We start from the raw sequence: 21,143 nt of genomic DNA on the forward strand, positions 1-21,143 counted from the left end.
ATATATTGAATGCTTTAAACAGTTCAGGGTTATTTCTGTAAAGACTTATGAACACATAGAGGAACTTTTCTGTAATTCATCAGTATTAGACTAATATATGCTTGAACAAATTATTATAAGGTATAACAGGGTTATTACATAATGCATTTTTGTGCATATTTTCTTGGATAATAAAACTGTCCAGCTAGTTATTGGGTTTTGTAGATACATACATACCATGCTCCTTCAGCTTCCCCTTTCTCTAACATTCTTGCCATTCTATTGGTGTAGTGCAGCCTTGCTGAAATTGAATTCACATTTTTAATCCAACCATGTGATTTGTTTTCCAAACTGGGAAATGTCCTAAAGGAATTATCTTTCAAAATAACACAATCTGGAGCTGCTAGCAGAAGGGTTAGCTGAACCCACACAAATGCAGAGTTTACCAGTGGGGAGACCAGCAGAGCCAGGTTTAAGATTTTGGTGTCTACAGGCAAGATTGCATAGCAGATCCCATAGGTGCCAGAGTTGCACCATCAAAGGTGTCTACTCTATTGCAAATTTGGGTATCATTCGCAAAGAGGCAAATCTTACCTGACGGCCCTTCAGCAATATCGCTTACTAAAATGTTAAAAAGAACAGGCCTAAAAACCGAACTTTGAGGTACACCACTGATAATATCCCTTTCCTCAGAGAGATCTCCATTGACCATTACCCTTTGTTTCCTTCCACTCAACCAGTTTGTGACCCAGTCTGTCACTTTGAAACCAATCCCAAGGGCACTCAGTTTATTATTAGACACCTGTGTGGAACACTGTCAAAAGCTTTGCTAAAATCTAAGTACACCACATCTAGTGCGCTCCCTGTATCCAGTTCTCTGTTCACCCAGTTGACAACAGATTTTACCACGTGTGATACAGCATACTGGTATTAAAAAATTTCTACCAACCAGGCACAAAGGCCCTGATTCTATAAATGGCACCTACTGGTAGGCACCTAGATTGGCGGACCTAACTTAAATTTTTTTAATTGTTTTTTTGGCACTAATAATTGAAAGTGTCATTAAAAACCAATTTAAAAAAGCTAAAAAAAAATTGAATTAGCTGGTAGGCGTCTACACCAAGGCACCTACCTGAAAAGTAGGCATGGTTAGGGGCGGAGTTTGGACATGGATTGAGTTAGGCTTCGGTATTTTAGGCCAAGAAAACCCTGGACTAATATTCCGGTGCCTAACTTTGAATGACATGCGATAGGTGCCATTTTCCTAGGTAGCTACTGAGTTAGGCCCTGTTTATAGAATCAGGCCCAAAGAGAACCAGCCATCAAGCAATACAGTAGACTCTCACTTAACCGTCACCATGGAGATTGATGGATGCCGGATAAATGTAGATGCTGGTTGCTTGAGAGTTACTATTAATAGGTCTAACTAATACTATACCCCATACTATGTCATACCATAAACTGTTCCAGACAAACTACTGGACATGTGGCAGGCAAAGCATGGGCATACTCAGCTATGGTATGCCAAGTTTATACTTAAATTTCCACCAGAAATTGATTTTATTTTCATTTTGTTTAAAGTATTACAGTATTTCTTAGATTTTTTTTTTTTCTGATTGCTTGAGTTCTGGTTAACAGAGAGTCTGCTGTATATATGATGATTGAATAATGCTAGAAAGTCACCATCAGAAGTGACCATCCTAGAAAGGAACAAAAGTAGAGATTGTAAGCAGATTTTATTATGTAGAAATGTTTTTGAAGTTGACTTCAAAGGAAAACATTTTCTGTTAAAATTTTAAACCATGCAAATTCAGCTTAAAATATGCTTGAATACCTTGCTCTGGTTTTCTTAAACCTATAAACCCATATCAGTGCGTCTCTGATGTGATGCATGTGAAAGTACAGTGTGAAAATAAGAACATAAGAGCATAAGAATAGCCTTACTGGGTCAGACCAATGGTCCATCTAGCCCAGTAGCCCGTTCTCACGGTGGCCAATCCAGGTCACTAGTACCTGGCCAAACCCAACATTCCATGCTACCGATCCAGGGCAAGCAGTGGCTTTCCCCATGTCTTTCTCAATAACAGACTATGGACTTTTCCTCCAGGAACTTGTCCAGACTTTTCTTAAAACCAGCTATGCTATCCGTTCTTACCACATCCTCAGGCAACACTTTCCAGAGCTTAAGGAGCTCATAATCGAAAGAGAAAAACGTCCAAAAACCGGCCTAAGTCGGCACTTGGACGAACATTATCCAAATACGTCCAAGTGCCAATATGAAAAACGGGTTTTGGACATATTTCTAAACGACCTAGGCCTTCATAGTGCCGCTGAATGACCAAAGCTAAATGGGGCGTTTCAGGAGGAGTGTCGAAGGCGGGAGTGGGCGGGACGTGGGCCGGCTTAGACTTAGTCGTACAGCATGTATAATACAGCCCAGGATCGACGGAACTCGGACGTTGTGACTTAGACCATGTAAAACATCAAATTGATCAAGGACTTTTGTTGGACACTTGTTGCCAATTCCAATAAATATAACTGTTAGTTGGAATAGACATCTCACTTGCCTCTTTTTGTTTGCCCTGCATTAAAAGTTTGAAATTATCCTCAGATGGTTTGCTGTAAATTCACTATAAGATATACTACTATTATCACTATTTATCATTTTTATAGCACAGAAAGGCGTACTCAGCACTGTACAGTTAACATTCAATAGACGGTCCCCGCTCCAAAGAGCTTACAATTTAATTTGGACAAACAGGACATCTCAGGGTTGAGGAGATTCTGGTAAAAGGAATGATACGATGAGTATAGGTATCTGACAGTGAGTGGGATTTAAGTGAGCTTTTAGCTTAGATTTGTAGACTGCTAGAGATGGAGCATGGCGTATTGATTCAGGCAGCCTGTTCCAGGCATACGGTGCAGCAAGAAAGAAGGGACGGAGTCTGGTATTGGTGGTGGAGGAGAAAGGTACAGATAAAGCAATGTTACTTACCGTAACAGTTGTTATCCAGGGACAGCAGGCAGCTATTCTCACTAGTGGGTGATGTCATCAGACAGAGCCCCGGTACGGACGTCTCACAAGCACGTGTTGCTTGTAGAAACTTAAAAGTTTCTAGATGCCCGCACCGCGCATGCGCCGGTGCCTTCCCGCCCGGAGATCCGGGCGTGTCTCCTCAGTTCAGGTAGCTAGCCTGAGAAGCCAACCCAGGGGAGGTGGGTGGGACGTGAGAATAGCTGCCTGCTGTCCCTGGATAACAACTGTTACGGTAAGTAACATTGCTTTATCCCAGGACAAGCAGGCAGGTATTCTCACTAGTGGGTGACCTCCAAGCTAACCTCAGTGGGATGGAGGGGGAGTTGGCGACTTAAGAGAATAAATTTTTCAATACTGTTTGGCCAAACTGTCCATCCCGTCTGGAGAGAGTATCCAGACAATAATGTGAGGTGAATGTGTGAACCGAGGACCAGGTGGCAGCCTTACAAATTTCCTCGATTGGTGTTGATCTGAGGAATGCTACTGAGGCTGCCATTGCTCTGACCTTATGGGCTGTGACCTTACAAGGAAGTGATAATCCAGCCTGGGCATAGCAGAAAGAGATACAAGCCGCCATCCAATTAGAGATGGTGCGCTTTGATATGGGTCTTCCCAACTTATTAGGATCGAAGGAGACAAAAAGTTGAGGAGTGGTTCTGTGTGGCTTGGTGCGATCCAGGTAGAAAGCCAAAGCACGTTTACAGTCTAGAGTGTGAAGGGCCGATTCTCCGTGGTGAGAATGGGGCTTAGGGAAGAATACTGGAAGTACAATGGATTGGTTGAGATGAAATTCGGAGACCACCTTAGGCAGGAATTTCGGGTGAGTGCGGAGGACCACCTTGTCATGATGGAATACTGTGAATGGTGGATCCGCCATCAATGCCTGGAGTTCGCTGACTCTGCGAGCGGACGTAAGGGCTACAAGGAAAAGCACTTTCCAGGTGAGATACTTAAGAGGGGCCCTGTTGAGTGGTTCAAACGGGGGCTTCATGAGACGGGAAAGGACTACATTGAGGTCCCAAACTACTGGGGGTGGTTTGAGAGGATGGTTAACATGGAAGAGTCCTTTCATAAATCTGGCGACCACCGGATGGGCCGAGAGGGGTTTCCCTTGTAGGGGCTGGTGGAACGCCGCAATAGCGCTCAGGTGGACTCGTATGGATGTAGACTTGAGCCCAGATTGAGATAGGTGTAGGAGATAGTCCAGCACGGAGGATAAGGAAGCTCGCTGAGGTTCCTTTGATTTAGAAACACACCATGAGGAGAATCTAGTCCATTTCTGGGAGTAGCATTGTCGAGTGGCGGGCTTCCTGGAAGCTTCCAAGACCTCCCTCACTTCTTGTGAGAATTGGTGAGGGGTTACGTTGAGAGGAACCAAGCTGTCAGGTGGAGAGACTGCAGGTTGGGATGAAGCAGTGATCCTTGATGTTGAGTAAGTAGTGAAGGAAACACTGGAAGTGGTACTGGTTCCCTGCTGCTGAGTTGAAGTAGGAGGGAGAACCAAGGTTGTCTGGGCCACCGAGGAGCTATTAGAATCATGGTGGCCTGTTCGAGTTTCAGCTTGACCAGAGTCTTCTGGATCAGCGGGAATGGTGGGAACGCATATAGAAATCGTTTCCCCCAGTTCAGTAGAAAAGCATCTGCCTCGAGGCGATGAGGAGTGTAGATCCTGGAGCAAAACTGAGGCAGTTTGGAGTTGTGGGGAGCCGCAAAGAGGTCTATCTGAGGCGTCCCCCACTGTGTGAAGATTTGGTGAAGGGGGCTGGAATGGAGAGTCCATTCGTGCGGTTGTAGCAGACGACTTAGTTTGTCTGCTAAGACGTTGTTCTCCCCCTGAATGTAGACAGCTCTGAGGAAGGCGTTGTGGCGCACCGCCCAGTCCCAGACTCGTAGAGCTTCCTGGCAAAGGAGGGCCGAGCCCGTGCCTCCTTGCTTGTTGATATAATACATGGCGGCCTGATTGTCTGTGCGAATGAGGATCACCATGTCGTGAAGTAGGTGTTGGAAAGCTTGGAGCGCATTGAAGATGGCTCTGAGCTCCAGTAGATTGATTTGATGTAGTCTTTCCGCACTGGTCCAGAATCCTTGGGTGCGGAGACCATCCAGGTGGGCCCCCCATGCATAGTTCGACGAATCGGTTGTGAGAACTTTCTGATGGGGGGGAGAGTGCAACAGCAAACCTCTGGATAGATTCGAAGAGGTCATCCACCAAAGTAGAGACTGCCGAAGAGCAGGTGTGACTAAGATGTGTTTGGTTAGTGGATCGGACGTCTGATTCCACTGTGATGCCAGGGTCCACTGGGGGATCCTGAGATGGAGTCTGGCAAAGGGTGTCACATGTACTGTGGAGGCCATATGGCCCAGGAGCACCATCAGTTGTCTCGCCGGTAGGGTTTGGCGAGTAGACACCGACTGGCAGAGATGAAGAAGAGACTCCATGCGTTGCAGAGGCAGGAATGCTCGGAGTCGAGTGGTGTCCAGGACCGCTCCGATGAAGGGGAGGGACTGGGTGGGTTGTAGATGAGACTTGGAAAAGTTGATCTCGAAGCCCAAATTCTGGAGGAAGTCGGTTGTAGCCAAGACCGCCGAAGTGACCTCTGGGGCTGACGGGGCCTTGATGAGCCAGTCGTCGAGGTATGGGAACACCTGTAGACCCCTGTCTCGGAGTGCCGCGGCCACTACCACCAGGCACTTTGTGAAGACTCTGGGGGACGAAGAGAGGCCGAATGGTAGCACTCGATACTGTAGGTGCAGATTTCCCACCCGAAATCTGAGGAACTTTCGGGAGGCCGGGTGAATGGGGATGTGAGTGTAGGCCTCCTTGAGATCCAGGGAGCATAACCAGTCGTTCTGCTCGAGGAGGGGGTATAGAGAAGCCAAAGTCAACATGCGAAACTTCTCTTTGACCAGAAACTTGTTGAGGGCCCGAAGGTCTAAAATGGGTCGCAGGTCGCCCGTTTTCTTCGGGACGAGGAAGTACCGGGAGTAAAACCCCCGGTTCAATTGGTCTGACGGGACCGGCTCGACAGCCCGAAGCTGAAGTAAGGTTTGGACTTCCTGAAGAAGAAGGGCGGTCTGTGTCGAGCTTGAAGGATACTCTCTTGGAGGATGGTCCGGGGGGACCCGATGGAAGTGAAGAGAGTATCCTTCTCTTATGATGGTAAGGACCCATAGGTCCGTGGTTATGGCCTCCCATCGATGGTAAAAAAGATGGAGGCGGCCCCCTATGGGAGAGGCTGAGGGGTGCAGAACGGTGTCGGTTATGCTCCCGGGGGGGAGTCAAAAGGGCTGGGGAGCCTTAGGTGCAGCCGGTGGCTGAGGTTTTTGCTGAGACTTCTGGGGAGGTTGTCTCTTCGCAGGTTGTCTCGCAGCAGGCGTTTGTCTGGGCATGTAACGCCGCTGGTAAATCAGGGGTGGCCTGGAAGGTCGAGACTGTTGAGGTTTGGGTTTGGGCCGCAGGATGGATTGAAAAGATTTTTCGTGATCCGACAGCTTCTTGGTAACAGTTTCGATAGACTCATCGAACAGGTCAGCTCCCGCACATGGTACGTTGGCGAGTCTGTCCTGGAGGTTGGGATCCATATCGATTGTACGGAGCCATGCCAGACGACGCATGGCTACCGCGCTTGCGGCAGCACGTGCCGAGAGTTCGAATGCATCGAAGGAGGATTGCATCAGCTGGAGGCGTAATTGGGAGAGGGAGGCTACCACTTCCTCGAACTCGAATCGAGCTTGGGTGTCTATGAACGGAGTGAACTTGCGGAGCACCGGCAAGAAGAACTCCAGATAGGAAGAGAAAAAGAAATTGTAGTTCAGCACCCGTGACGCCATCATGGAGTTTTGATAGAATTTTCTACCAAATTTGTCCATCGTTCTCCCCTCTCGGCCCGGCGGTACAGAGGCGTAGACCTGGGAGGGATGAGAGCGTTTAAGAGAGGACTCGACCAGTAGGGATTGGTGGGAGAGTTGAGGGCCCTCAAACCCTTTATGGTGCACGATGCGGTATCGAGCATCGAGTTTGCTGGGAATCGCCGGTATGGAGTACGGTGTTTCGAAACACTGCATGAAGGTCTGATCCAGCAATTTATGCAGGGGGAGCCGAAGCGACTCCGTTGGAGGGTTAGGTAAATGCATGGTGTCCAGATACTCTTTGGAGTATCGGGAGCCCGTGTCAAGGGTCACATCCAGATCATCCGCCATTTGTCGGAGGAATGATGAGAAAGACAATTGATCCGCCAGCGTCGGTCTGTGGGACGGGCTGGAGGAGGAAGAGGCCTCCGGATCCATGGACATCGGGGAGTGGCAAGGAGAATCGGGTACGGGTGTCTCCTCGTACTCCGGTCCCTCTGGAGGGGACACCTCTGATGAGGAGTATCCCATACGTTGCAGTTTTTTCTGCGGTGACACCTCCGAATGGCGTGAAGAGTGCCAGGATGAGTGTCTTGATCGGTGCCCGTCTCGGTGGCGGGACGGGGATCGGGATCGTCTGTGCATCGCATGGTCTCCCGAGGCCCCCAAGTGGTGGATAGGGCTGGAAGCGGTGGATTGCAACTGGGGTTGCGATGCGGATTCTTGCGATGCTACCCAAGTCTGGTAAGGAGTACGGAAGAGCTCTTCCTGACTATGCCCAGGGCTTTGAGTATCGATCGGAGGTCTGGTCCCATGTTGGCGCGGAGGCGTAATGGGCTCTAATGGCGGCATATCGGTAAGCGAGGCTTGCCGCATGGGCATCGCCGCCCTCCCCCGTTCGTCCTCGTCGGTTTTCGAGGTCGAACGGCGTGGAGGAGGGGGAGGGGGCGGACCGCCCCTTTGGACCGGTACCGGGAGGTCACCCTGTATGGCAGCGATGAGCCCGGGTCCGATGGTCTGCATGAGCTCAACGAATTGAGCTTCCAGCATGGACCGTAGCGAAGCCGATAAGGAGGGATCCGCACCGAAAGGGGGTCCTCCTGCACGGTCATCGCGCTCCTTCGTGGTCGAGTGCTTCTGCTTAGTAGCTTTCGGCACTTTGATGACCACTGGTGGTACTGTGGAAGGAAGAGGTACCTGAACCGAGGAGACCGGGGCAGGCACCGACGTCGAGCTCGTGGATGTTGTCGGGATGAACGATGCCGGTTTCACCACACTCGATGCAGGAGGGGTCGATACCGGTTTCGCCCGAACCGGGGAGGTATCAGATGAAGTGGAGGCTGAGGGATCCTTAGCTGCGTCCATCTTGAACATCGATTCCCACAATAGGCAACGCCGTTTGAATGAGCGTGCCGTAAGGGTAGAGCAAGGCCTGCACGATCTCGGAATGTGGTCAGGACCCAAACACTGCAAACAGCGCCGGTGAGGGTCCGTGAGTGAAATCGCGCGTTGGCACTTGCTGCACTTTTTAAACCCGGTGATTGGCCGGGACATAGGCCGGAAAATCTCCGCCGCGAGGTCGAAGCCTGTGGGCCTGAGCCACGTGGCCGGCCCGTTCGACCCGCCGGAGGAAATAATCTTCTTTTTTTTTTTTAACTGAAAAAGAAATGTACTGTTAACTGTAATTAAAAGAAAGCGAAAACGCGGACAAGGAAGGCAAATTTAACTGAATTCAGCTAGCGCATGATGAAGTTGAACTTCTCAGCTCCGCGGAAAGAAAAGAACTGAGGAGACACGCCCGGATCTCCGGGCGGGAAGGCACCGGCGCATGCGCGGTGCGGGCATCTAGAAACTTTTAAGTTTCTACAAGCAACACGTGCTTGTGAGACGTCCGTACCGGGGCTCTGTCTGATGACATCACCCACTAGTGAGAATACCTGCCTGCTTGTCCTGGGATAAGAGGGACTTATCTGATGAACAGAGTTCGCAGGGGGAGATAAATGAGCGATATTGAGGGGCTACAGAGTGAATGCACTTTTAAGTCAGTAACAGGAGTTTGAACTGTATTTGGAAATGGATGGGGAGCCAATGAAGTGACTTGAGGAGAGGGGTAATGTGAACATAGCAGCTCTCGCGGAATATGTATCACGCAGCAGCATTTTGAACGGATTGAAGTCGTGAGAGATGGATACATGGGAGACCTGAGAGAAGTATGTTGCAGTAGTCTAAGCGTGTGGATATAAGATATACCGTATTTTTCACTCCATAAGACGCACTTTGAAAAGTGGGTGCATCTTCTGAAGAGAATACACCTTCCCCCCCTCCCCTCGGTACCTTTTTAAGTGTTGTGGTGCTCTCCTGCTGACAGCTGTCTTTGTAAGCAGAGCGGCGCGACGCAGGAGCACCGCAACTTTACAAAGGTACTGGGGCGGCTTCGGGCTGGCAGCTTCAGGTGTGGGCAGCTTCCTTTGCTGCAGACAGCTTTGGGTGCGGGCAGATTTTGGCTGTGGGCTGGCTGCTTCGGGTGCGGGTGGCTTCAGGCTGCTGGCGAGCTGCTTCATGCTGCTTAGCACCAGACCCCCTGTAGAGGAGGAAATTTTTTTTCTTGGTTTTTCCTCCTTTACAGGGGGGTGCATCTTAAAGACCGAAAAATGCGGTAGATGCTAATATCATTAATAATATCTTATCATATATCATTAAGGTTTCCTTTAATTCTTATATGGATGAAACCTAGTGATGTGAAATGCTAGATATTGTAAAATAATCCCTAGTTTGTATCCAACCAGATAAACAAACTGTAACATTCACAGCTTCTTCAGCATCCCTACTTCTGCTTACTTTGTGGAAATCTTTTGACTGGGACTTGCCCTGCTTTGTTGATATTGCCCAACATAAGTGGCTGGTGCCATCTACTGGAAAGTAGACAGCAGAGCTCAATAAGTTTTGTGTATGTGGAAGAAATCTTTTCTAAATGGGTATCTTAAGACATACATCACCTGTAATAATAATAATAATAATAATAACAGTTTATATTTCTATAAATGTGAAGGGAAACAACTCGGTCCATTAGTAGCTACAGCAGTAGGCTGTGAACCGGAGAGACCTGGATTTGAATCCCACAGAAACTCCTTGTGATCTTGGGCAAATTATTTAACTCACATACAATGTGCAAAGCTGGAAATGGACCTGATTTTGGGTTTGTTTGTTTTTGTGTATGTATATATATATATATATATATATATGTATATGTGTGTATGTATATATATGTGTATGTATATGTGTATATGTATATATACGTGTATATGTGTATGTGTATATGTGTATGTATATATATATATATATATATATATATATATATATATATATATATGTAAGATTGTCAAACTACCTGAGGACACCTATGTGGTGATTGTGGGGTCCTTTTACTAAGGCACGCTAGTGCGTCTTAGCGCTCGCTAAAAATTAGCACATGCTAAATGCTAACACGCTCTAATTCATCCATTATATCCTATGGATGCATTAGCACCCATTAGCATTTAGCACATGCTAATTTTTAGCGTGTGTTAAGATGCACTAGCGCGCCTTAGTAAAAGGACCCCTGTGTCTATTTTTATATAGAGTTGAGTTGGATTTGTGATGTCTGTCCATATTTCATTAAACACACAAAAAATAGTAGATCAGAACAATTGTTCAAAGTAACTTCACAATATGTATTCATCATTATATAAAACAATACATACATATAGAGTTAAATGAATTAATTGTTACTTCCCACTTTTGAGTTCTGGTTGATAGGACATAATAAATTGAGAAACAAAGAATTTTCATTCTTTTTATAAAGTAAAACCCAGTTTTACCACATATAAATTGAAAAGTCGATATTGTCCTTCCGGTGAGTAATGATTAACTTCAAAACCATACTCATTAAAAAGAGATTTATTTTCACTTGACAAAGTAGAGAGCAGTGAAATAGATTTCCAGATGTTCCAGATGATTTAATGAAAGATTCTTTAAATTTAAAGATGTCTTGCAACTTAGCCAAATGTCTGTCCAAAAAACATGAATATTAGTACACAGAGCTGAAAATCCAAGTTTGCAAAGATAAGAAGATCCAAATGATAATAAAGCCTTGATTGCTTTGTTGCTCAAGTTAGGATAACTACTGGATAAAAATTTTTTAAAAATTACTTGCCTTTAGTTTTCAAGGACCAATCACGTCAAAGAATGATGCTTGTCTGAGCGGTTGTATCCTTACGCACACAGACGCTCATAACATTAAAAGACTTGCATACATAATGTACATGTATTCGCGGTTTCGGCACTCGCGGTTTCAAAACTTTCACCCTGAAAATCGCTGGTTTACAGCGTGCACAGTGAAAAACACTGCTTCCCAGCATCCAGAGAGAAATGCTGCTTCCAAGTATGCAGGAAGAAAATCGCTTGCCTGCTTAAAGCTTTCTGAATTGCTGCTTGCATGCTTAAAGCTCTAAAAGCTGCCAAAAGCATTGTGAATCGCTGCTTGCCTTTTGCTTGCTTGTTGTTGAGAAAGCAGTATTGTATTGAACTTTTTTGTTTACCCTGAGATTATTACAGTACTTGAATTGTTCAATAAATACAGTACTGTATCGTTATTCTACCAACATTGTGAATTTTAATAGTAATAATATAGTAGGAGTCTTTTCCAAAAACCGCAAATAATAGCTGAAAAGTTATTCGCGGTTGTAATCACAAAAACGCTGTCTTTTACAAAAAACCCGCAAATAACATATACAAAACTTATTCGTGGTTTTTCCATATTTGCACCTATAGCCAGAATGTATCCACCGCGAATACGGAGGAAGAAGTGTAAAATAAAATTCTGGAATCTCTCGTGGCACACTCAAAATCTCTTTGAGACACACCACTGTGATGTGGCACAAAGTTTGAGAGACACTGATTTAGCATGTGCTTAGCACATGCAGATGGCTACTTCAGGATGGCTTATTGTGTCCTGTGATAACTAATTTTTCTTGTGCTAAGCTTAGTGCACCTTAGAAAAAAAATACATTTCATTTTTTCCATTAACTCGTGCTCTTTTAGCACAGGTCCAGTTTTATGTAGCTAGACCTAGTTCCTAATAACTGAAGACGAATGCAAACCCAAGGCTTGTTGAGACTGGTAAAATGACTTTCTGTTGCGCAGGAGTTAAAATATGGAACTCCCTTGAGGGCCAAATACGAAATTGTCATGAAAAGGGCACGTTTAAGAAACTACTCAAGACGCAATTATTTGTAGATGCCTTTTTCTAGTCGATAATTGCCGTCCTTGGCAAAGCCGATGAACTGTTCATGACCTTTTTTAACATGGCTTTAGTCTGTAGATATGATTTTTTTAAGGATTATTTATATGTTTATGTTATGATGATTTTGTTTTAAATTACGTCTGTAATTCTGTAAACCGTTTAGTTTTTAACGGTATAGAAATTTTTAAAATAAAAATAAATAGCATGATTTAGGGCTCCTTTTACTAAGCTGCGCTAGCGGTCTTAGCGCGCGCTAAATTGCCACGCACGGTTGACACTAATTCCTCCATTGAGCTGGCGTTAGTTTCTCTGCGTAGCGCAGGGGTTAGCGCGTGCTAATCTGCAGTGCGCGCTAAAAACGCTACCGCAGCTTAGTAAAAGGAGCCCGCATTAATCGTACCCCCACCACTATCTCTTAGTAGGGGTAAATATATATGTTTAACAACTTACAGTGGTACCTCGGTTTACGAGTGCACCGGTTTGTGAGTGTTTTGCAAGACGAGCAAAACATTCGCAAAATCGGCGCCTCAGAAACCGAGCATTCCTTGATTTACGAGCGCCGCCCCCCCCCCTGTGATCCAGCATGCCCCAGGCACCCACCCAATCACATTCCTTACCCCCATTTGGCACCGGCACAACGCACAGGACATGCCGGTGCCGGTGCCCAAAGATCTGCCTTCTTCGCGCTGGGCCTTGAGCATCTGCGCATGCTCAAGGCCTTCAGGTTCCCGTTCTCTCTGAGATTCTCGGGAACCCGAAGGCCTTGAGCATGCGCAGATGCTCAAGGCCCAGCGCGAAGAAGAAGGCAGATCTTCGGGCACCGGCATGTCCTGTGCGTTGGTGCCGATGCCAAATGGGGGTAAGGAATGTGATAGGGTGGCTGGGTGGGTGCCTGGGGCATGCCGGATCACGGCGGAGGGGGGGTGCAACGCAAGCGGGGGGGTGTCGGATCGTGGGGGGAGCCTTCATGAGCAGGGGGGAACAATGGCGGTTCTTGGGGGGTAGAGCAGCGCCTCGGGGGATGGGAGTGCTGGCCTCAGGGGATGGGAGTAGGTGGGAACGAATCAAGCGAGTTTCCCTTAGTTCCTATGGGAAAACTCGCTTTGATATATGAGTATTTTAGTTTACGAGCATGCTTCTGGAATGAATTATGCTCGTAAACCAAGGTTTCACTGTATTTACAAGTAGACTATGAAATGCTGAGTATTTCAGTCTCTGAGCTCTGGCCATCATCAGTGTTCCTGAAAGCATCTGGTCTTACTATTATGTATTCTCTCTTTAAATTTTATAGTAATATTTGAAAACTTATTAGTAATATTGAATATCTTTTTAGATGTGTGTTCTTTCTCCATTTTTTAAAATAAATTCTTCACAAATCCCAGAGTTCATATTTCAGTCTGTTTTCTAAGGACCCAAATGCTTACAAATTATTCTCAGTCCAGTCCTCTAGCCTGACCTAGCCAGTCAGGATTTCAGGATGGCCCTAATGAATCGGCAAATAATTTTTGGGGAGCGAGTGGTGGGTGCCTAGAATGCCATTCTCATGGAGATGGTGGGGACAAAAAAAAGGGACAAAATTTGAAAAGGTGTGAAATAAACACAAAGGATCCCTTTAGAGCAGCGTCTCGTAAACCTTTTCAAGCCCCAGCACACTAAACTCAGGACCACATCTGCATGGCTCCGGGCATGCGCAGATGTTAATGTGACTGCACTTGCGCGGAGGTCCTCCAGACGGGGTCGGGAGCTTGCTAACCCTGAAATTACTGTGCTAATGGTGGGGGGGGGGGGGGGTGCAGAAAGGAGGAGAGGCACCGGCACCAGCTGACTCTCTACAGGACGTGTCTCTTATGGCACACCCAGAATCTCGCAGTGGCACACTGCTATGGAGCAAGAGGATGGAATTGAAATAAACCTTATGACTTTCACACTGTAAAAGAAACAAAGAAGAATAATGTATCTGCATGGGCTTCGATGGCTGGAATGGTTAAGATGGGCTAGAGTGAGCTTTGATTGGAGACTCCAGTAGATAGAACCTAAGCACACTATCAGGCAGGGCTCTGGGTTTCTGGCCCAGAAATATCTAAGAAAAAAGACCATTTAAATTAAATTAATTTATGGAGCACGTATGGTTGGGCAGACTGGATGGGCCATTCAGGTCTTTATCTGCCGTCATTTACTATGTTACTATGACCATCAGGTCCAACTCAAGCCATCTTTCTGGACAGATTAGATGGACCACACCAGTCTTCATCTGCCATCATTTACCATGTTTGTATGCAAATCTATCTTATGCATATTCATTATGCAAATCATGAAACCCAGCTGGCTAGGTGTGCCTGAGGATTGGATTGAAAGCCAGTGGTTCACGGTATTTTTGTGTTTCAATTTCAGGAGGTCCTCAAAATGACAGACGGCCATATGGATTTTGGATCCCAACAGAGGGGCAGTCTGAGCAGGAAGAAATCAGACGTCGACGACTCTACAGATACGATAGACAGTAACGTTACAAAGTACTTAAAATTTTGCTTAAAGTGCCTTTTTATGGTTACCATCCATCCTCTGGGATTCAGCTTTTTCAAGTTTATTTAGTTTTGATATACTGCTAACTGGTAAGCCTCCTGAATGATTTATAATATTTTAAGACAGAATAGAGAAGAAAAAGGAGATCCTAAAAAAAAAAAAGGCTACATTACCATTAAAGAAGATATTATTAAAAGGGAAAAGTCACAGTATTAATATTCCATACTGACCCCAGAGCCTCAGGTCTCTCCTGCTGAAAATTAAAATCCTACACTCCATATACTTCCTGGAACAAATGAATTTTTAAACTGCTTTTGAAACAAATAAATTAAATGTCTAATGTAAAGAAAGTACATTCCAAAATGTCAGCCTAACCATACTAAAGATAGTGTACCTGATTATGTTCATCTTTATGTTTTTAAATAATGGTCTTATCAAGAGATTTAGATGGAACAAATGAAGGTTCCTGGCATGTGTGGTATTTTAAAATGTGCTAAAAAAAATGGTAATTCTGTGAATCTTATGGATTAAGCATAATATTTTGAATCTTATCCTTGCTGAGTTAGGTAACCAATGTTCATTATGACGAAGTGGGAGTCATTTGATCAGATTTTTTTGTCATAATTTTTCAGTATTCGTTTGTTCAGGCAAATCTATCTAACTTGAAGCAGTTAAACATTTCAGGAACATGCAGGGCTTTTGCCAACTATTGAGCACCAGGTTACTCCTGTTTTAGGTAAAACTGCCGTCATAGTTTATCTGTCACAGCTAGTTCATTTTGGAAAATTCTACCTTTACTATCCTACCTGAAAATAATTTTGAACAATTTCTGGCCTAGTAGGCATTTATGTTACATCCACTGTTCCCTCTGTCAGGACTACTTAATTCTAGACTTCAAGGTCCACAGGCAGGCCAAATTTTCAGGTTATCCACAGTGAATATGCATGAGAGAGAGAGTATGAAACTCTCTCTCCATGCATATTCATTGCGGATATCCTGAAAATCTGGCCTGCCCGTGGATCTTGAAGATTGGAATTGAGTAGCCGTGCTCTAATCTGTGCAGGAGTCTTCCACCTATAGCCCTGCCATTGGGAGGGGGGGGGTGGAGGGGATGTTTCACTATCATATTTGTAATAGCAAGGGATAGGCAAGCTCTGCTGGATTCCAGGCAAACCTGCCTATCTCTAGCTATTGAAAACACTACAGTCAAACCTCGGTTTGCGAGTGTTTTGCAAGACAAGCAAAACATTCCCGCAAATCGTGCCTCGCAAACCGAGCGTTGACTCGATTTGCTACCCTCCCCCCCCCCAACGATCCAGCATTCCCCCCACTTGCGTCACCCCCCACTCATCCACCCAAACAAAATCTCTTACCCCGATCGGGCATGGGCACCAGCACCAAACCACAGGACATGCCGATGCCGGTGCCGGTGCCCGAAGATCCTCCTTCTTGCTTGGGCTGGGCCTTGAGCATCTGCACATGCTCAAGGCCTTCTAGTTCTCGCTCACTCCGAGATTCTCGGAGAGAGCGAGAACTAGAAGGCCTTGAGCATACGCAGATGCTCAAGGCCCAGCCCAAGCAAAAAGGAGGATCTTCGGGCACCGGCACCGGCATGTCCTGTGCATTTGTGCTGGTGCTGGTGCTAGTGCCAGATCGGGGTAAGAGATTGTGTTTGGGTGGGTGGGTGAGTGGGGGATACCAGATCGCAAAGGGGAGTGGAGCAGCGCCGGTGGCCTCGGGGATGGAGGGTAAGGTGGAGCAGTGCCGGTGGCCTCGGGGGGAGAACGAATCAAACAAGTTTCCCTTACTTCCTATGGGGAAACTCACTTTGATATACGAGTAAATTGGTTTATGAGCATGCTTCTGGTACGAATTATGCTCGTAAACCAAGGTTCCACTGTATATTGAAGCTCCACCCCCAACTGGCAGAAGTGCAATTGGAAGACAACTATTTAGCTTAGAGGGAGCAATGGTTGCCCCTCTTTCCTAAAGGCAACATATGTGCCTCTATAAAATTGCCCTAGAAAAAGTAGATGCACACATTTACACCTAATCAGAGGCAGATGAAACTGCCAGCGTATATACTGTAAGGTATGTGCATAAGTGCCAATCTTGTCTACTCTGCTTATTCTTCCCTTCTGGAAATGTCTACATGTACTGTATACAGTATAAAAGCAGATACTATGAAGCAAATTTTTGAACAGGGAATTCTTCTCAAAGTTGAGAAAAAGCACCTGTTTTAAACCTATTTTATGAAAGCCACCCAGACAATTATTTGTCACGTGACTGTCTCTAGGAAAAGGTGACTGAATTAGCAGATGCAAAATGTTGAGAATGGCTAACTTTTCATGTCTTGGGTCTATAAGCAGTCTATAAAAGTTACACGTTTGAGCTTCTGTAACTTTTTTTTTTTTGTTGCTTCACTTAGAAGGAGGGGTTTGAACTGTTATTACAAATTGTTTGCTCTAACAGAATTCATGAATAACTCATATTTTGTTTCTGGTGACTTCAGTCACCTTTTCCCCAGACATGGTCACAAATAGAACCAACCCTGGTGGCACTCAAATTTACAGCTGCTTCATAGAAGGGGTAAACTTGCACATATATAATAAAATATGTGCATATATCAGAAGTACACCCTGAGGAAAGTTTGTAGCTCACATAAAATAAGGTGCACTCTTTCTGTACGCCATTGTAGAGCTCTTTTGTGAATATAAAACATGCTTTACACAGAGAAATTTTTTAAATATATTTATCTCCTGTACACCTATGTGCCTACTTTTTTTGGCGAAATTCTGTGCAACTGCGCAGCTCAGAATTTGCACAGAATTCCCCATCTACATAGAATTCTGCACAAGTCTGGCCTCCCTCTTTTCCTCCAACCAACCAACCCCCCCCCCCCCATACACATACACACTGTGAGATCAGACATACCTACGGGTCTCCCAAGGAAGCAGCAGCCAGCTGGCAGAGGCAACAATGGTAACGGACTGCTTGCAGCCAGCCCCACCAGGGCCTTCCCTCTGCTGCATCACTTCCTGTAGATAGATGACATGGCAGGGCTGGCCATGAGCAGCCTGTTCATAGCACTGTCTCTGCAGGCCAGCTGCCACCACCACTGCTGCTGCTCTATGAGGCCCGTAGCTATGCCTGATCTCATGGGGGGAGGGGGAATCAGTCAGTCAGTTGGAGGGAGAGAGGACAGACCCACGTGCTACAGGAGGAGAGGATGGGGACATGGATGCTATACCACAATTGGGGGGAGGAAGAAGAGAACATGAATGCTAGGCCCGTGTTGGGAGGGGGGAGAGGAGGGGACATGGATGATGGACTGCAAGTAGGGGGGAGAGAAGGGGACACAGATCCTGGACTGCAAGTGTGGAGGCAGAGAAGAGGGACATGGATGCTAGACCTGCAGGGGGAGAAGGAGAGGGAGGGGACATGAATGCTACACTGCAAGTTGAAGGGGTGGGCGAGGAGGGGACATGGATGCTGGACCTGTAAGAGGGGAAAGGGTGTTAGAAGGAAACCCAGGTCAGAAAGGGGGGGATGAGAAGGAAGAGATGCTTCACCATAGAGAGAGGGAGAGAGAGATGCCAGACCATGAGGAGTAGGGAAGGAATTCAGGGTGCAAGTGAGAGAGGTGGTGTTTGGGGTAAGGAGACATAGATGCTGGACCCACGAGTGGGGATGCTAGAGAGATGAAGAGAGAGTGACTAGGAACAGGGAAGAGAGGAAGAGATTCTTAGCCAGTGGAGAGAAAGATGACAGACTATGGAAGCCAAAGAGGGGATTCAGGGTGCAAGTGAGAGAAGGGTGGGATTTAGAGGGAAACAGAACTGCAATTGGAGTGAGAGAGGGAACTGAGGAGGCTGGAACCTGAGAAAGGAAAAGGCAGGAAGGAATTTCAGGCCTCAGGATAGGAGAATTCTATGTAAAACACTACACACAAACTTTGCAGAATTTTCAAACATTTTGCGCAGAATTCTGCCAGGAGTAAATTTTATATATATCTTTTATATCTAGCACTAAGGGGTCCTTTTATCTAGCGGGGTTAACGCGTCGGACATTTCATCACGCGCTAACCCCCGCGGCCGGCTAAAAAACTAACGCCTGCTCAATGAAGGCGTTAGCGGCTAGCGCAGCAGGCAGTTTAACGCATGGTATTACATGCGTTAAACCCCTACCGCAGCTTGATAGAAGGACCCCTAAGTAAAGGTTTCTATGATTGTATTTCACTTTGTGTACAAAAAAACTGTACATATATATAATTTAGTGTCAACTTGATCCATATATTTTAAAAGTTTATTTATAAAAAAAAAATTGTTCAATTGGATACTTACTCAGGTGTTTCAAATTGCTGCCTTTATGAATTGCTCACTACAGTATTTTTTATTCATACATACTTAATTGTGGCTTTACCTTATATAGGAGTCCTTTTATTAAGGTGTGCTAAAAGATTAGCAAGCGCTAAATGCTAAGGCACCCATAGAATATAATGGACGCCTTAGCATTTAACTCGTACTAATCTTTAGCATGCCTTAATAAAAAGACCCCATAATAGGTACACACCAAGAAAACAGTGGGGCGTCATACAGAGGAAAAGCCATACTTGTAAAAAATTGAGACCACATCTTTACCTTGGCTTGTCAAGCTTGTTCCGATTTCCTTACAGGCAGCTGTGTAAATTTTGTAACTTTAAAATATGGTTTTCTGTGTATTGTTAAAATGCTGTCTTTGTTAGAGAGAAAATAAAATTTAAGTGTATGCAGAACTCAAGGTTTCATTCTCCCTCATAATCTCAGATTTTTTTTTCTCCCACATTTCTGCATCCAATTCCTACACTCTCTTAAACTCTTCCCCCACACAGTCGCACCCTTTATGATACTGCCACACCTTGACCACTGTGTGTAATTCTTGTCACTGTATCTCAAAAAAGATGGAGCGGAATTAGAAAAGGTACAGAGAAAAGCAACAAAAATTATAAAAGGAATGGGATGACTTCCCTATGAGAAGAGACGGCTCAATAGTGAAATGATAGAAGTCTATAAAATACTGAGTGGAGTGGAAAGGGTAGAGGTCAATCACTTGTTTACTCAATACTAGGACTAGGGGGCATGCGATGAAGCTTCTGAATAGTAAATTTAAAACAGACCAGAGAAAATATTTCTTCACGTAACATGTAATTAAACTCTGTAATTCGTTGCCGGATAATGTGGAGAAATCAGTTAGCTTAGCGGGGTTTAAAAAAGGTTTGGATAATTTCCTAAAAGAGAAGTCCATAGGCCATTATTGAGATGGCTTGGGGAAATTCATTGCTTATGCCTAGGATAAGTAGCATAAAATCTGTTTTACTACTTGGGATTTAGCTAGGTACTTGGGACCTGGGTTGGCCACTGTTGGAAACTGGATGTTGGGCTTGATAGGCCTTCGGTGTGTCCCAATATGACAATTCTTATGGTCTTATAAACAGGAAAATAAGTGTCTATTAAATGTTGGAAATGTTCTTGATGCCAGCAACAATGCTGGCATCAAGAACAGTAAGATGCCTGAGCAGCTGGGCACATAAGTAACAGTAAGATGCCTGAGCAGCTGGGCACATAATGGAAGGACATTACAGATGATAGGAGTCTGATCAGCATACAAGACTCTTGTTGCCACATGAAAGGCAGAGAAGACACAAGTTATGTCATTTAACAGTCGTTCATTTAAATCCAAATGCAGCTTCTGCAGTTTTTGTTTAATCATTGAATTCAGTTGCCAGTTGTCTAGGATGTGTTAAGTTTTTACATATTGGTACTAATCTAAAGTTTTTAGAGAATCACAGGGACAAGGTTTGTCCATGTCCCCATCACCGCCCTGTTTCCAGAAGCCCTGTATCCGCCTCTTGGACTGTCCTCATCCCCCCTTCACAGTTAATCACAGGTACCCATCCCTGTGTCATTCTAACGTGAACCCTGGCCAGATGGTTGGAAAGAGGGGTTATAAATTAGTGGTAAAACACCCAGGGTAAGTGCAGTTTGTTGCATTGTAGCCAAATAGAGTCTGGTTCTGATTGAGCTTATAGCCCCATGGAGCAAACTTCAAGACTAAAATTATATAAAAATGGAAAATAAAATTGTAATAGAGTTGCAGCTGTAGTATATTCAAAGAAATGGTTATGTCAGCTCATATAGGCCATTTTCGAAACTTCTTTCCTCTTTATCAATTCACCAAATCAACTAATATATAACTTCCACAAGTGATAAAGAACCGGTTTTACAGTGAGCTTAACTATGCATACGTCAATGCTCAGGTATCCAGGGATTTTCAGACAGCCACCCGAGTAGCATAACTCATGGTGGTAAAATCCTCATTAATCCCAACCTAGCATTTATGACGTTTTGATGACTTTTTTTCTTTTTACTTATTTCATCTATGGAAGCATGGAAGCATTATGAAACAAGATTTCTCCGTCCTGATGAAGTGATAGCGAAA

At 45.2% G+C, this 21,143-nt stretch overlaps 1 protein-coding gene across 3 annotated transcripts in view; it reads left to right on the forward strand.

Annotated features, from left to right (window-relative positions):
• Positions 1-21,143, forward strand: part of RHBDD1 (rhomboid domain containing 1) — a 157,749-nt gene that overhangs the window by 78,100 nt on the left and 58,506 nt on the right. For 2 of the 3 annotated variants that reach the window (XM_033958649.1, XM_033958651.1), the window contains exon 7: positions 14,538-14,851. In XM_033958649.1, coding sequence (XP_033814540.1) covers positions 14,538-14,647 — 110 coding nt within the window. In that variant the 3' untranslated portion in view covers positions 14,648-14,851. Of the gene's footprint in view, positions 1-14,537; positions 14,852-21,143 lie in introns of those variants that run through there. The other variant, XM_033958650.1, reaches the window with a different exon arrangement.

This window comes from Geotrypetes seraphini, chromosome 9, assembly GCF_902459505.1.
Source record: "Geotrypetes seraphini chromosome 9, aGeoSer1.1, whole genome shotgun sequence".
Taxonomy (NCBI): domain Eukaryota; kingdom Metazoa; phylum Chordata; class Amphibia; order Gymnophiona; family Dermophiidae; genus Geotrypetes; species Geotrypetes seraphini.